We start from the raw sequence: 18,104 nt of genomic DNA, 5'->3' as shown, positions 1-18,104 counted from the left end.
CCCAGTATTACTATTTTTTGTTTGATTTGTTTTTTGTTTGCTATTTTGAGACAAAGTCTCACTCTGTTGCCTGGGATGTAGTACAGAGGTGTGATCTTGGCTCATTGCAACCTCTGCCTCCCGGGCTCAAGCAATCCTCTCACCTCAGCCTCCCAAGTAGCTAGGACCACAGGTGCACGCCACCATGCTTGCCTAATTTTTTAAAAATATTTTTTGTAGCGACGGGGTTTTACCATGTTGTCCAGCTGGTCTCGAACTCCTGGGATCAAGTGATCCACCCCCACATCAGCCTCCCAAAGTGCTGGGATTACAAGGCATATGCCACTGTGCCCAGCACTTGTATTACTATTTGTCTCAGAAATGGACTGCTTCCCTTCATTTCCTGAGTCCCTTCCGGTTAGGCAGAGCCACAAGGCTAGTTTTGGCTAATGCAATGTGGATACATGTGACATACGCCACTTCCAGGCTGAATTTCGCAAGGCAATTCTCTGGCCTCTAACTTAACTGATACACACACTAGGGAAGCCGAATGTTCTAAGGTACTTTAGAAGACAGTAAAAATTCCAATAGTAGGAACGGCTAAATGACTATGTGGAGCAAAGCCTCTCGCCAGCCCACCTAGGACACGCAACGCTAAGTAAGAACTTCTGTTTTGTTAAGATATTAGAGCGGTTTGTTGGTGTAGCAACACCTAGTCCATTCTCACCAGTGTACTAGTATAGGCCCTGACTGACAGGAATGGATGAACATGACTCTAGGTTATTGTAGGTTTCACTCTGAAAACAGCATATAAATAGTCCATTTGTAGAAAAAAAATGAAATGTGAACACTACAACTTCTTATAACCAAATGTTCTACATAAAGAATGGCATTCCTTTCAGAATTAGAAATCCTAGGTAGGAAAGGGTAAGGGTGGTCAGTAAGAAACTAATTCTCTTGCTAAAATCAAAATTGAAATGTTTTCATTAATTCAAACAGACAAATAGTATTTATACTGAAATCTCCATGAAACAAAATTTGTTCTATCAACAGGTTAACTTTTTAGGTTCTTGTTGGTACTTCTAAAACATTACTTTCCAAAAGGAGTCTTGAGACTATTAATTCAATGAAACTTTAAGGTAAGTTTCTTTGGTCAAATAAATCTGGGATATACTGGGTCAAACAAAATCACACAGGTGTTTTCCTCCTTCTACCGCATCTTCAAACTTTTAAAAATGTGTCCTCAGAAAAATAATGTCATGAACTTTCTCTGTCTTACTTTGCATAGAGTAGTTAATGCAACTCGATCTCTTTCTTCTTTTCCTTTTTTAATATAACGTTTGATATATACAAAAAAGTCACATATATGAAAATCACAAAGCACAGTAGAACTAAATAAACACTCATGAATCCATGATACAAATCAGAGCATTGCCAACACACTGAACCACCTATGTGGTCCTTTCCCTATCTTAACTCCCTGCTTCACCCAAAGTAAACCACTCTCCTGAATTGTGTGTTTATACTTTGTTTTTAAAAACTTTCTATAGTTTTTGTCACATAAATATGCATCTTTAAATGATATATTGTTTAATTTTGTCACTTTTCTCTCCAACTTTTAATTTTAAAAATTTTCAATCTTACAGCAAAGCTGACAGAATTAAATGAATGCCCAAAACCTTTTACCAATTGTTAACATTTCCTATACCAGCTTCACCTTTCTTCCTCTCTATACATATATATTCTATAGTTTTTCTCCTTTGCTGAAGTCATAACATTTCACCCTTAAATACTTAAGCATATTCTCTTTAAGTACATACCCCTAAGAACACTCTCTTACATAAGGAATTTGACATTGAAAAAATATTATCTCATTTAATATATAGTCCATATTCAATTTTTTCCTATTTCCCAAGAATATCCTTTCTATAGCTCTTATATTTTAATCTACAATCCCATTAAAATCATGTTACATTTAGTTTTCACATCTCTTACTCTGATATAACCTGGAACATTCCCTAGCCTTTAAAAATTTGTACATACCAGTTTATTTTATCAATACTATTTTTATAAATATCAAATATCATATTTACTATTTTTGTAGAGTACAGGTCAACTGATACAATACATTACTATCTAGATAATAAAAAGCACTAATTGTTATCTTCTTGGATATGTCTCTTAACAAAAGAGTAAGAATTTCCCTAATTGTTCCATAGATCCATAAGCCATAAAAATGTTCACCATCAAATGATAATGCAAATTATTTTCTGGAGTATTTATAACAATTTACACTCTCACTAGCAGTTTATAAGACATCTCCTGGTACACAGCCTAATACATCTGGTCTGTTTTCATATTTCTTGCCATTGTCAGATTTAATTTCTGCCATTATAGTAGGTATTAAAAAAAAAAAATCTCACTTCCACTTCAGTAAAATGCCTGGCCATACTCCCTGATGCCCACCTTCTGTCCACTGGGTTATCTTTTTCATTAATTTGCAGTTTCTGATATTTCTTGAATGTATGTTGTAAATTATCTTTTCTCAATTTGTAGCTTATCTTTTTTCTTTAAGGTATCTTTTGGTGAATAGATACTCTTTATCTTAAGGTATGTGAATTTATCTTTTATTTCTTAGTTAGCACTTTTTGTTTCTTATGTAAGAGATGTTTCCCTTTTTTTATTTTTTATGTATTTTTTATTTTTTATTATACTTTAAGTTCTAGGGTACATGTGCATAACGTGCAGGTTTGTTACATATGTATACCTGTGCCATGCTGGTGTGCTGCACCCATCAACTCGTCAGCACCCATCAATTCATCATTTATATCATTTATAACTCCCAATGCAATCCCTCCCCCCTCCCCCCTCCCCATGATAGGCCCCAGTGTGTGATGTTCCCCTTCCCGAGTCCAAGTGATCTCATTGTTCAGTTCCCACCTATGAGTGAGAACATGCGGTGTTTGGTTTTCTGTTCTTGTGATAGTTTGCTAAGAATGATGGTTTCCAGCTGCATCCATGTCCCTACAAAGGACGCAAACTCATCCTTTTTTATGGCTGCATAGTATTCCATGGTGTATATGTGCCACATTTTCTTAATCCAGTCTGTCACAGATGGACATTTGGGTTGATTCCAAGTCTTTGCTATTGTGAATAGTGCCGCAATAAACATACGTGTGCATGTGTCTTTATAGCAGCATGATTTTGAGATAATGAAGATATTCTCCTACATTTTATTTCTATTTCTAAAGGTTTCAAATTTTTTACTTTCATATTTAAGTTTAAACTCATCCATCTAAAAACGATTTTACTCGCTGGTGTGAGGTAGGAATCCAATTTCAACTTTTTCCATGTGCTAATTGCCTTAGCACCATTAACTGAATAGACCTTCCTTTCCCCAGGGATCTTCTATGGCATTTCTGTTACTTTTAAAGTCATTTTATATGGAAGTTTCTATTTTAGAGCTCTATATTTTATTCTAATGGTTTATTCATTTAACTCTACACCAATACCACACAGTTTTAATTACTACAAGGTAAAATTAAATCTTGATATTGTAGAACAAATCCTTTCCACCTTGTTCTTCAGATTTCTTGTGGTTATTCTTGGTCTGCTGCCCTTCTATAAAAAATTTAGAATACATTAGTAAAGTTCCACAACAAATTCTGTTAGGATTTTATTGGAATTACACTGAACCTACAGATCAGTTTGGCAATAACTGACATCTTTACAATACTGAATCTTCCCATCCAAGGAAACAGTATATTATATTCCATCTAATTATGTCATTTGGAACTGTCTTCCAACAAATTTTTATGGCTTTTCTGCATACAGATATTCCACATTTGCTGTTTATTCCTATGTAACATATAGTTGTTGTTGTTACCATTGCACATGATATATTTTAAAAGCCTTTAGAACTTTACATTGCTGGCATGTAGATATGTGTTAATTTTTAACAGCTTTGTTGAGGTATCACAATTTTTGTATGTACATCTTATAATCAGCTACCTTGTTAAAATCTTTATTACTTCTAGTAAATTTTCTATAAATTCTTTGGGATTTTCTATGTAGAGAATTGTATCATATGAACTCCTAAGTTTATTTCTTTCCAATCCTTACATCTTTAGATTATCTTTTTTGGCTAGAATCTCTAATACATTGTTGAACAGAAGCAGCAGTAATGAACATCCTTGTCTTTTTCCTGATTTTAATGGAAATATGTCTGACATTTCACCATTAAGAACATTTACTGTAAGCTTCTAGAATTTTTACCAGATTAAGTTTGATATAAAGTAACTTAAAGAAAGAATGACACTAATTCTCCGATATTGCTGGAATTTGCTTAATGGTGTAATACACATTAAAAATCAAAAAGTTGGCCAGGTGCAGTGGCTCACACCTGTAATCCCAGCACTTTGGGAGGCCGAGGCGGGCAGATCACAAGGTCAGGAGATCAAGACCATCCTGGCTAACACGGTGAAACCCTGTCTCTACTAAAAACACAAAAACAAAATTATCTGGGCGTGGTGGCGGGCACCCATAGTCCCAGCTACTGGGGAGGCAGAGGCAGGAGAACAGCGTGAACCCGGGAGGTAGAGCTTGCAGTGAGCTGAGACTGCACCACTGCACTCCAGCCTGGGCAACAGAGCAAGACTCCATCTCAAAAAAAAGTAAAAATAAAAATAAAAATAATTCAAAAGTTCCATGCGTGCTTGAAACAAACATATTCCCTGATTGTAGTGTATTTTCTAAATTATTGAGCTATAAGGTTATAGAATCAAGCATGTTAATGGTCTACTGTATGTTTACTAGTTTTATTTGCTTGTTCTATCATTAATTGAGAGCAGTATGCAATTCTCCCACTATGAGTAAGAATTTGCCAATTTCTCCTTGCAGTTATAGTTTTGCTTTATAAATTTTAAGGCTAATTTATTAGATGCCTACAAGTTTAAAATCTTAGTTATCTGAATTCTTTGTCATTAGAAAGTGACTTTCTGTATCTCTGAAAATGCTTTTGCCTTAAAATCTATTTATCTTATACTAATATGACTTAACTTTCTTTAGTATTTATCTGGTGAATCCTTTTTCATTTTTAATTAAAACCTTTTCATGTCCTTTTTATTTTAAGTATGTCTTTTTAACCAGCAGAAAGTTCTCTTTAAGAGCAATCTGAAAAATCTGTGTTTAGCTCACAAGTTTAGGCTACTTGCATGTATTCTGACTATAAATGTTTTTACCATCTCACTTTTTTGCTTTTTTTTTTTGAGATGGAGTCTCACTCTGTCACCCAAGCTGCACTCCAGCGATTTCAGCTCACTGCAAGCTCTGTCTCCCAGGGTTCACGCCATTCTCCTGCCTCAGCCTCCCGAGTAGCTGGGACTACAGGCGCCCACCATCACGTAAGCTAATTTTTTGTGTTAGCCAGGATGGTCTTGATCTCCTGCCCTCGTGATCCACCCACCTCGGCCTCCCAAAGTGCTGGAATTACAGGTGTGAGCCACAGCGCCCAGCTTTACCATCTCACTTTTTAATTTCTATTCCTGCCACATATATGTAGCTTTTTCATATATGTATAATATATGTAAAAACAGCTTTTTACATAGACATATAAATATGTGTGTATATGTATATCATATGTATGTGTATGGTACATGCATGTGTATGCATGTGTATAAATACATATTTGGCATTAGATGAGTTTGGTTTTTGCTTAATTTTTTTATTCTTCTGGTTGAAATGTATACAGCCTAATTCTATTCTTTCGGTCCTTATTCTTGAAGTTTTACTGTGCATCTTTAACTTAAGTTTTAAAAAAACACAATATTTTAGAGAACATAGAGTACATTAGAACACTTTGTGATCATTTACCCTTGATATATATGCTATTAGCCAGTTCTTTAGTTCTGTCTTTTCACTAAGTGCAAAAGATATTATTATTTTATACATTGTTGAGATTTATATACATGTTTACTATTTTCTTAAACCATTGCTTCTTATATTTCAGATAATTTTTTTCTGAACATTTCCATCATTCCTGATGTTTATCCTTCAGAAATTCCTTTAGTGTTAAGTCTATTTTATAGTAAACCCTCATTATTTTCATATATCTGAGAATGTCCTATAATACATCTCAAGAACGCAGAAATTTTAATTCCAGGTATACAATTCTAGGTTAAAACTTATTTCCGAACTTTAATGCTACTATTTTTTTTTTTTCTTTTTGAGACAGAGTCTCACTCTGTCACCAGGCTGGAGTGCAGTGGCATGATCTCAGCTCACTGCAACCTCCACCTCCTGGGTTCAAGTGACTCTCCTGCCTCAGCCTCCCTAGTAGCTGGGACTGCAGGCACATGCCACCACACTCAGCTAATTTTTTGCATTTTAGTAGACATGGGGTAACACCATGTTGGCCAGGATGGCCTCGATCTCCTGACCTCAGTTGATCCATCCGCCTCGGCATCCCAAAGTGCTGGGATTACAGGCATGAGCCACCACGGCCGGCCTAATTTTTGTATTTTTAGGAGAGACGGGGTTTCACTATGTTGGCCAGGATGGTCTCCATCTCGACCTCATGATCCGACTGCTTCAGCCTCCCAAAGTGTTGGGATTACAGGCATGAGCCACCACACCCAGCCCATCGACAGTATTTTTTTAAACCTAGGCTCCACTTGGTTTGATGTAGGAGGAGCCCCCAGAGTATCCAGCCAGCCCTATGGCTGGAAGCAACACAAAATGGATTTATTATAAGACTTCTCAAGTTTTTAATATCCCAGCCTAAATTAAAACTATCTAAGAGGGAGATACGATATCTAGCTCTGCCCAAATTCATTTGACCAAAGCTTCTCACAGAACTAGTTTCCCACAAAGCATAATTTGAAAAAATTCACCTCTAAGGTCTCTTTTTTAAAAAATTTGCCTCGATACAGAAAAGAAATCAAATTCAAACAAAGAATTATCTTCAATATTCCTATTCTACCCAGACATACCCATACCAGGCTTTAAATAAAATTAATAAGCTTTTATAATATGCCAGATTATGCTAGGCACAAGAAATATATTTAAAAATAATAATGATGATATGTAATTTCTGTCCTCAAGGTGTGCAGAGACAAGGTAACATATAATTTGGCAAATGCTCCACTAGCAGCTTGAATTAAATATTTTCTTGAAAACTGTCTCTTTAAGACCGGGACACACTATCTTTATAGTTTCTTTTTAAATGCATATAAATTAATCTTGTCTGATATCTCAGTTTGATAATCTTGGGATAACTGGGCATCCTAGACTATAAAAACTGGAAACCTAAGTGTTGTAACTGGGGCTCAGGAACAAGGTACCATACTGTATCTACTTTTGGCTGCAGACTAAACCATTATAGCTTTTTTCAACTACCTGTTGTCAAAGGGAGTATTCGAATTTTTAGAAAGTCATGCAAGTTTAAACCAAGAAATATTAAAACCTTCATAGTAATCAGAAATCTCTGTACTTTTCAAAAATTTACTAAAGGCTGGGCAGGCACAGTGGCTCACGCCTGTAATTCCAGCACTTTGGGAGGTCAAGGTGGAAGAACTGCTTGAGCTCAGAAGTTTAAGAACGCTTGGGCAACATAGTGAGACCTCATCTCTATTAAAAATAAAAGTTTATTAAACATTTTCACTTTAAATTGTAATAATTTCATGTTAAATAGTTTTGAGTCTTCTCTACAATTTCATATGTATAAATGCAAATGGAAAACACAGATCGCAAATAAAATGAAAAGTTGACTGTATCGTTTGTTTCCATTATTCTCATTCTCACATGGAATAGCTGCTAAAGATTCAGGACCTGATATCATCATCACTATGTTAAAAACTACTTAGCTATGAAGCCTCTAAGTTTTCAACTTTTTACCACAGGCAGATTTTCATAAATTCATGAGCTACTCCCCTCTACTCTTGTACTCTACTTTCTTGTACTCTACTTTTCCCCCTTTGCTATTCCCCTCTCGCAATCACATGGTATTTGAAGACAATGATTAGAATCTGAGATCACTTATAAAGGTATAAACAGAGGATATGAGATAATTCACCAAAAAATAATGAACTAATTAATTTATAGAAAGAAATTAATCCTTGTTAGTTTTCAAAGTTATATTTTTTAAATGAGAAATTTTCTAACAAAATCAATAACAGAAATCTACTGCATTGCTGTTTTAATTTATAGCATGATCACCCAATGCCAGAAAGTTTGCAGAAAATTAGGCCCCAAAATACATTGCTAATTAGTATAAACTGAAAGAATTTTGCAGCATAATTAATAATTTTTAAATGTTCATGTTATTTAACCTAATATTTGAATTTTAGAGATTCTACCCTAAGGAAATAATTTAAAAAGCAAAGTTTTCACATAAAGAAGTAATTTAAAATGTCTTTTTTAACTGCAAAAAATTAGAAAACTACAAAAAGCTTTAAAAAGTGGGAAATTATATAAAATTACGTTATATCCACTCAATAATATGTTGCCATTAAGAAGATACTTAAGTTGATTATATAATGATGAATAAGTGGCGAAGAAAAAACGGAAGACATAAAATTGCACATATTAAAAGATTACTGTATTTTTTTTTTAAAAAGAGATGAGCAAAAAGAAGTATGGAAAAATACTAACAGGAGAATAAGGGGTGATATTTTCTCTTTGTCTTCTTTCTAAGGAAATTTAAAAGTTTTTCCATGGTAAGAATTTATTACTTCTGAAAACTAAAAGTTTAGGTTATTATAATAAAAAGCTTGCCAATGTCTTAGCCACCACTTCTTTTTCTCATCTTCCTCATTAAAGCAAGTCATCCCTCTTTTTCCCCAACCTTTCTGAAAATCAAAGTAAAAGTTTTTCAGCTCCTACTCAATCTGGAGAGACACATTCCTCCTATAACTATTCAGTTGGTTAACTTCTAAAACAACTCTACAGAAGGGAATAGACAAGTTTTACCTTATTTCCTTCTTCTTTGAATTGGGGATTAATTATTTTTACAAAAGAATAAAACAATTGACGAATTCTGGAATCTCCAATAAATGCAATATGTTTATCTACAAGGCAGTTCTTTGCTTCACTGAAAGCAACAAAGAAAAATTAATTAAAATAAGTAAAATCAGCCATACTGGCATTTCAAAGCACATGGTTTTTGAAGAAAGTTGTACTGGATTGTTACACATACCATTATATTGCTTTATAAGCCGGTGGCCAGGTTTGTTTAACTTACCACTCCATGTACCTATGACCAGTTAACTCTCTGTAATAGCTCAATTCATTACATGTTTAAGATGTATTCTAACTGTATTTGGTGCTTTATATCTATTATCTCTTAATCCTTAGAATAACTCCATTAAGATAAGTATCCAGGTGCCACAGCAAGAGTCTTTTGCTCAAGGATTATTGCCTTAGGCCTAGTTATCTCTCACCTGAGATAAAGCACATTGGCCAAAGCCTTTCCCTAAAACTTTAGGGAGCAGGGAAATCTTCATTTGCAATCAGCCCTACACACAGTCAGCAAGTCTCTACCCCAGCATAGAGAAGAAAAGTACTGCTTCATCAACCCCTCTCCACTACATATTAAGACCCATCCTAAAAAGTAAAACAACAAAATGAAGAAATGTTACCTGATTTTGTATTTATGCATCATACAGCTGTGAGGCTGCCAAACTTTCTCTCCAAGAAATCTGCCACTTGAGAGAAGGTATTCACATGAATCATTGCCTAAAACAGTTAAACACAACAGTGTTGTAAACAATAGTTAAAATTTTACACATCAGCTATCTTGACCCTATATAAGTTCCTTGAAATCAAAAAGTAGAGTTTTCTATGTTTCACTATACCATCCAGGTTCATATTTCCCATTCAGGAGAAACACGGTAAATATTAATACATTAATATTCAAGAGGACAAGAGCCACTGATGGCTTATACTTCACCTAACTCCTAAATGATACGTTCCCTGCTTTGGCAGTTCCTTCTGCTTCAGGTTTTCTTTCCCGGGACATCATCTCAACCTTAAATTAGCCTTTACATCTGAATATCACTCCTACTTCTAGCTGAGAAAGCAAAGTTTAAGGGAGGCCAGGTGCGGTGGCTCACACCTGTAATCCCAGCACTTTGGGAGGCCTAGGTGGGCAGATCACTCAAGGTCAGGAGTTCAAGACCAGCCTGGCCAACATGGTGAAACCCCATTTCTACTAAAAATACAAAAATTGGCCAGATGTGGTGGCACACGTCTGTAGTCCCAGCTACTCGGGAGGCTGAGGCATGAGAATTGCTTGAACCCGGGAGGCAGAGGTTGCAGTGAGCCAAGATCATGTCACTGCATTCCAGCCTGGGTGATAGAGCAAGACTCTATCTGATTTAATTAAAAAAAAAAAAAGTTTAAGGGATAAAAGACAAGACTTTGGAAATGACTTCCTATTCAACTACTCAACTACTATAATACATAGTGCATCAGCATACCTGGAGACCTAGTTTTAAACAGAAAGTTCCGTAACTAGGGAACTCCTCAGTCCCAGGTAAACCGAGGCAAAGAGTCGCTCTACACTTTTAGACATTTTACTTTTTTTTTTTTTTTTTTGAGACGGAGTCTTGCATTTTACTGTACATTAGCTAAATATACATGACCAAAGGGGTTAAAAGAGAGTTTGGAGGCATTTAAGCTCAAACATGTCAAACGAATGGGGTGGGATGGGGGTTTGTGGGGGGGCAGAATGAGATGTTTAGGTTAATTATGGGGATATAATAAAATATTATTTAATCTCCAGTTCTTTATTAATAGTCAATAGCAAGTTATACTTGACATTTAATTAAGGTCAGGCTAAGGAGTCTGGGAGGAAGAATACTGCAGAACTAAAAGGATATTGAGCTTTTCAGGGTAGAGATAAGGAAGATACAAAGATATTTAAAGTAGAAGAACACATCTCTTTTCTCAATCTAGTTACTCATTATTTAGCCAAAATACAGACAAAAGATGATACAAATGTAAGACAAGTATGAATAAATATTGAAAGTGTTGTTGTTTCTTATGTCATAAATTCTAAAGTAGAACAGGAAGGAAAAGTTAAAATGTTGCACTATCTTATTGATGGGAAACTGGTTAAGGAAAGCAGGATATCAATTACTAAATTTATGTTAACTATATATGCAGCCTGAGCAGGTTTTTTTGTATTTCAAAGATTTTTTTAATAACCTGTCTTTAAGTAAACTACAAATAATTAGTTCTTCATTTTCCCCATTATTAAAAACTAATAATTCTAGTTCTAAAAAACAAAATTAAGCTATATAAATAACTAAGGATGAGTAAAAACAGAACTGTGGAAACACACAAGTTATTTTTCTACAAATAGCAATTTTGTAGTATTCTTTTATAATGGCCACATGGTAAAATCTTATTAAAACCTTTAGTAAATGTTTAAAATTAAGGCCAAAATTCCACATTTATAGCATTTCTCTTTAAATCTATTAAACCAAGTTAAAAGTTAGCAACACTTCTATTTGTTAAAAAAGTTGTAAGTTGTAAATAACTAAGTGTTAATCCTTTAAGGTTTTCTTCTTTTCCTTTTCTGTTTTCTTTCTCCTCTCTCCTTTTTTTTGGGGGGGGGGGTGTTGTTACTTGCCTTTTGTCTTTTAAGTAAAAGCCTAGACAGAAACACACCTTAATCAAACTTCAGTGTCTGGGATTATGCATCTATGTGGGTTACCAATATGTTTTTATAGAGAATGGAAACACCATACCAGTATCTCAAAACAACCAGTCTTTTCTCCCCAGAAAACGTGTCTAAAATGCAAACAACTTTTTTTGCCTCCAGTCAATACTACTACCCACATCTTGCTAATCAGTTGTTGAGCTGATGGAAAACAATAGTTCTAATCTGATGAACCCGTGTCAAAACAAAACAAAACAAAACAAAAAACCATAGCAAAATAAGATTTGAAGTTGTCACTAACCCACAGGCATTATAAACACAGCATTTTAGAGAATACTGAGCTTTCCAGGGAAGAAATTCTTACTTTGCTAATGAATGCTAGTTGATGATGACTTAACACATTTCATAATGCAAAGATGTTTTTTACAAGACTTGTATCTGAAATTAATCCATATGTGTCTGTATCATATCAGCTGGGGTCCAGTCAAAAGACAGGAACTGTACCAGTTATCTTAACAGAATCTAATACAAAGGATTGCTAAGTAGACGACCAAAAAAAGCAAGAAGAGAATGACTTTTTTGTGTGTCAGCAAAATAAAAATAGTAGTAATAATAAATTACTACTATTATTATAATCTGATTAAAATAAATTAATGTGATCCAGAAAAAACTCCATAAAATTTCATACTCTAAAACAAATTCTCTTTTCTCAGGAAGGAAATTTTTAAAAATCCAATCACTAAATGTAAATCTAGATCTTAATATAATGTGCCACCTTTTAAATATTTACACTATATATAAATATCTGTTGGCACATATTTTCCGTTCCAAATTTACCAAAGACAAAACAAAACAAAACTTCGGTTATTTTCAATTGTCTAATATTTTGATAGCTATTTTAATACAACTAATGTGAAATAAATGTTGCCAAGCGCTCAGAAAAATCAAGCAAGAAACACACACACACAAAGAAACTAAAGAGACAGAATTATCTACTTCAGCTACCTCCAACACCAAGATTATCTGGATGAATAGCTGTCTTCCTCTTTATTCTATTATCTTAAGTATAAGCTTTCTAGTTTGTCAATCTACAATCTCAGAATTTTATGCATGATTTTTCTGTGATAGAAAAATACTTTTAAAAGCAAGCAAACAAAAACAAACTGAAAAATAAAATGTAACAACTAAAGAAAACATCTGATGGCCCATATAAACCCCAACTTATGTTTTCCTTTGAAGAGATTATCTCTGGCACACTGCACCTAAATTTAGACTGAATCATCCTGCTAAAACTGTGTTTCCTACTACTAACCATTAAAATATCAGATCATGAAGTTTACAGTATAGTCCACAGAATATTTTGTTTGCCTAAGATACGGCAAGTTACACGTTAGTCTGTGCTGAAAATCACCATTAAAATTTATCTTTAGACAACCAAGGAGTGTCTCATTACAAGTAGTATCATAAAGATCAGGATGTTTCTCACAAAGAAAGAAAAAGCTAAGAGACCCAGAGCTGCTGCTTTCTTGCTTTAATTTCTGAAGCTTTCAACTTACTCTTCTCCAGAACATCAAATATCATTTAGCATTGGCATTTAACATGCTTAGTGATTTAAAAAAAAAAAAATTGATTTCAAAAAAATTAAGGCATTCGAAGTTAACTTTATCAATTTAAAAAATTAAAATTTATCCAGATTGGAACTATCCTTTAGGCTACAGATACTGGCCATTTGTCACAGAAACGACGTTTTTAACCTGTAATCAAACTAATAATGGACATTTTGAGATTCATAATGTTGGAAATTGATAACATTTGGAAAAAGTATAGTTAAGACAGTAATTATTTTCAAAATGTCATTCTATTATGTGAAAATAATATTAATAATTTTATAAAGCCTACTTTCTAAAATTGAGATTAGAACATGAAATTCAATTAAAGCCAGAAAAGAACATAAAAGGAAATAAGGACTTTGAAATCTATTTATGCACAGTTATTTAAGGATTTCCTATTGTGTGTAAGGCTCTGATGATTTAAAGATTTAAAGATGAGTAAGATACTCTTGGAAGCTCAACAGTCTGTGTGGGTAGGCAGATACCAATTATTACAATACAACACAATAAGTAAGTGTAAGTTGCTGGCAGAACTGAACTGCTAATTCCTACTGCTGTGGGGGTGACATTTGAACCAGGCCTTGAAGGAAAAATGTACACTTTCTTTCAAGAGAGAAGTCACTGCAGGCAGAGAAAATCAGATAACTGTGAGATGTGAATGGGCAAAGCACATTCAGATTGTGAACCCGAAATTTGGAGAAAATAACGAAAAAACACAGGTAACAAAAAGTAGGCTCGGGTCAGATTTTGAAGCTTTACACAAACAACTTTTAGAAAATTACCTCCTGACTGGAAAAAAAAAAAAAATTTAGAAAAACTCTTAGCTGGTACAACAAAGTTGAATTATTATTATTATTATTATTTTGAGACAGAGTCTTGCCCTGTTGACCACGCTAGAATGCGATCCTGGCTCACTGCAACCTCCGCCTCCTGGGTTCAAGTGATTCTCCTGCCTCAGCCTCCTGAGTAGCTGGGATTACAGGTGCCCGCCACCACACCCGGCGAATTTTTGTATTTTTAGTAGAGAGGGGGTTTCACCATGTTGGCCAGGCTGGTCTTGAACTCCTGACCTCAGGTGATCCACCTGCCTCAGCCTCCCAAAGTGCTGGGATTACAGGCGTGAGCCACTGTGCCCAGCCTGAATTACTGTTTCTAAGTTGTTTAACCCATGCTTCCCTGGAAAATGCTTTCTCCCTCTATTTTCTATACTCCCCACTGTCTAAGAAGCTCTGAGAAAGACAATAAGGCATGAGACAGACTAACTGGGATCTAAATCCTAGCTCAGTCACTGTGTATCCTTAGGCGATTCATTTAATCTGTCATGCTTCAAATTTAAAATGGAAATAATACTGTAATTCACTGAATCTAAGACCATTGATTATAAGACACATGATTATTTTATGTCATAGTAAGAAAAAAATGTTACCAATTAAACTTTGACATGCAATCAAAGTTTTAAAGACTCGCCCTGATTACAGAGATGTTAAAAATAGTAGGGTGGAGTGAAATATGGTAATTGTATCTACCTTATAGAATGGTTATAAAGACAAAATGAGTTAAAACATGTAAAACCTTTAGTAGAACAGTCCCTGACATATAAGCGCTCAATGTTAGCACACAGTATTTGCCACGCTTTACTTTCTGTAGTGGGTAATTCTTTTTACTTTCGGCAGTTTGTAAAGCAAGAGATACTGAATATGTATATCCAAATGCATTCACTCTACTTTGCCTGAGCACACTCACATTCAAAATCCAAATACACAGCCTAATCCCCTTCATCTGATGTAAGATCCTTTCTCATTCTACAGCAAGATTTTCCAAGCCATGGCCTGGGCTGCTGGCGGCCCAGGATGGCTTTGAATGTAGCCTGAATTCGTAAACTTTCTTAAAACCATACAAGATGTTTCTGCAATTTTTTTAAGCTCATCAGATATCATTAGTGTTAATTTTATGTGTGGCCCAAAGACAATTCTTCTTCCAGTGTGGCCCACGGAAGCCAAAAGATTGGCCACCTCTGTCCTAAAGAGTTATAATGTGAGTCAAATGTATGATTATCTTTGTGTGAAGTGCACTGCACCTGACTCAGTTTGATACTGCCAAAGCATGAAGATGGCTAAGATGGTCCTGGTAAGATGTTTATTTTTCCCAAAGTCTTCAGTTCAAATTATTGACATTCATTCTGGGCAAGTACACACACTAGGTGTACTGCTTCACACTCAAGGCACTGAAGTACCTATGGAAACTGATGACTTACTTCTGGAGAAGGCTTTACAAACAATCCTAGATTGCTACACTGACTCATAAGTCCCCATCTGACATTCTATTTTCCCTGATGACAGATCTTGACAAGATGAAATCCATAATCTAAAAATCATAGTATTCCAAGCTTATCAAAAGATAAAAAGCACAAAAAAACAAAAGGCAGGGAACTAGAAGTTTATCTTAGGACAATAGTACTGTAGTTACAAAATTTCTCTCTACTACCATCACATACACAAAATTGAATTAAATTATGGTTAATTTACACCAAATTGGCATAAAATGATTAATAGTAGTTAAAAGAAGTATTTCCTCAAAACTACCACAAATCAATGCATCAACATTGCTAGTTTTACATGATTGTAGATGAACCAAGGCCTTGTCAGGTCATATGGTTGTAATCTGGAGAGAGCTGGAGAGAGGCCAAAAGGTTATAAAGAATCTACACATTTTTATCAATTTAGTATATTAAAAGCTGTTCACCCAGTATGGCTCTAGAGTATAAGATTTTTCATTCTCAGGAGTTGGAAGAAATAAAGCAGCAAAACTGACCAAAATGCCCTACACCTTGAAAGATCTCCTGGGATGAGACTACAGCTCAGACTCCAGCACCCCGTTTATGGATATTTTGCCAAAGTAGGTGTAAAGTTAAACGTGCACAGCGTTAATTTGCACCTGTCCATTACACATTACATCTTGACTGATTAATCTCACAGTCACCAAGAGCTGTCCAGATAATGGCTCTGATAGTATTAAGAGCCAAAAATAAAAGATCCTATCATCATTAATTTCCCTCTGCCTGTCAGCCTCTCTCTTAGTGGCATTTTTACAGAGGAAAAAAACAATCAATCAAGGACAAGTAAATAACCCTTGATTACTGAAAGATAATTCGTTCTGAAATAAGGTCATATTTCCTTTTCCCCTTTACACCAATTTCAAAACCCATGGCCACGGCCTGCTTTCAAACTGCTTACAATTTGCTTTCAACTGCCCACCTTTATGCCTGTCAACCCATAACTTCCTTCCACGAATCTGCTCCAGTGCCTTTACTTTGTAAAAAGTGCGCACTCCGAAGTCTTTAAACGTTTCTGTATCACAAAAGCTGGGTGGCACCTCTTCCATTTGGCCACAGGCATCTTTTGCCAGCTGTCGCCCTTTTGGCAAAGGAACATGGGGGCGGCCCTTGCCGCTGTCCAACAGCCCAGACTGGGTGTTACAGGGCAGAGGCAAAATTAAACAAAGGCTAAATAGCCGGACTCTTAAGTGGCAGGACCTGCGACCCCACTCCTGGCAGCGGGCCCCTTGTAAGGCGGCCTTGGGTTACATGCGCCCCGCGCTGCCCCCAAGGGCCGCCTGTCAGACCTCCTGCACGCGAGCCCCTGGTCTGGCGCGTCTCCCCCAGCCCAGACCGCTCAGGAGCCGGACCCGGCAACACCTTGGGCCAGGCCCAGGGTTGGCGTCCCCGACCCCAGCGCGGGAGGCTCCGGGGGCCCAGAACCACCAGCCATTGTCCTGTGGTGGCCCCCACTGGGGTCCACTCAGTTGCCCTGGGGCGCCGGCCCGCTGCTGGGGACACCTGGGGGCACGTGGGGGAACCGCCTCCCCCGCGGGCCGGGCGGGCGGGAGGCCGCGTGGGCGTGTGTTGGGCGAGGGGGGCGGCCTCCAGTCGCCGTGTCGCCGCCTCCCCCACGGCCTGCCCGGGCAGGGGGGAGGGCCCGCTCACCTCGGTAGCGGCGGGAGGCGAGGTGGCACGCTGCGAGCAGCAGCACGGCCACCAGCGCCAGCACCTTGGCGCTCCTCACGCTGAAGTAGTGGTTGATCTCCCGCTTGCCCAGGTTGTAGGCCAGAGCCGCCATCTTGGTTCCTCCATGACAACAGTGCGCGGCGGAGCGGGGAAGGGGCGCCGCACAGGGGCAGCACTGGGGCTGCTGCCGCTGCAGCCAGGCGAGGATCCGCCGCCAGCCCCCGCGGCCGCCACCCGAGCTTCCCGCCGGGGAACCTGACCCCGCGGCCGCGGCGCCCCCGACCTCCGCCTGCCCCTCCTCGGCCGCGGCCGACTCGGCGGCCTCCCCCCAGCCCCGCCGCCGCTGCTCCGCCGTGCCGGTTCCCCAGGCGCCCTGGACGCCTGTCTCCTCCCCTTCCTCCTCCTCTTTAGCCTCCTGCCTTAATAGCGGCTGCGCCTGCGAGGGGGGTCCGGATGCCCAGTGCTCCGGGGTCACCGGGTCACGGGCCCCGGCGGGCGGCGGCGGCTGAGGCAGAGCCATGGGTGTGTGGGGAGAGGGTACTAGGGATACCGCCTGGCCCGGACGCGAGCCTTAGGGCTGTCTCCTAGTTTACTGGCTGCTACCTGAGCCCAGGTTGGGACAATAGAACTACAGTTCCGGGAGAAAAGTACACATCGTCCCAGTCCTGCCTTCCCCAACACTCCCCTTTCTCAGCCTTCTACTCCCAGAACCCGCCCAGCGGGATGCGAAGGACACCCTAAGGTCGATTATTGTCTGGCTGGTCAATCTGGCTGCCCCTGGGTGCTGGCCAGATGGGATTGATGGATACAGTTGATGGTGCTGGCTGATGGATTGCTGGCATCCAACCCA

General features: G+C 37.8%; 1 protein-coding gene across 7 annotated transcripts in view; it reads right to left on the bottom strand.

Annotated features, from left to right (window-relative positions):
• CASD1 (CAS1 domain containing 1) overlaps nt 1-17,824 on the bottom strand; it is an 89,472-nt gene extending 71,648 nt beyond the window's left edge. For 5 of the 7 annotated variants that reach the window (XR_004058003.1, XR_004058004.1, XM_030932635.1 and 2 more), the window contains exons 1-3: nt 17,234-17,824; nt 9,615-9,711; nt 8,947-9,067 (exon numbers count right to left, since the gene is read on the bottom strand). Coding sequence is in view for 3 of the 7 variants with exons in the window: in XM_030932635.1 (XP_030788495.1) it covers nt 8,947-9,067; nt 9,615-9,711; nt 17,234-17,774 (759 nt within the window). In the remaining 4 variants the exon portion in view is untranslated. Of the gene's footprint in view, nt 1-8,628; nt 8,659-8,946; nt 9,068-9,614; nt 9,712-17,233 lie in introns of those variants that run through there. The other 2 variants (XM_030932636.1, XM_030932637.1) reach the window with 2 other exon arrangements.
• Between the last annotated feature and the right edge of the window lie 280 nt (nt 17,825-18,104).

This window comes from Rhinopithecus roxellana, chromosome 6 (genome assembly GCF_007565055.1).
Source record: "Rhinopithecus roxellana isolate Shanxi Qingling chromosome 6, ASM756505v1, whole genome shotgun sequence".
Taxonomy (NCBI): domain Eukaryota; kingdom Metazoa; phylum Chordata; class Mammalia; order Primates; family Cercopithecidae; genus Rhinopithecus; species Rhinopithecus roxellana.
This window is presented reverse-complemented; position numbering and strand designations above follow the sequence as displayed.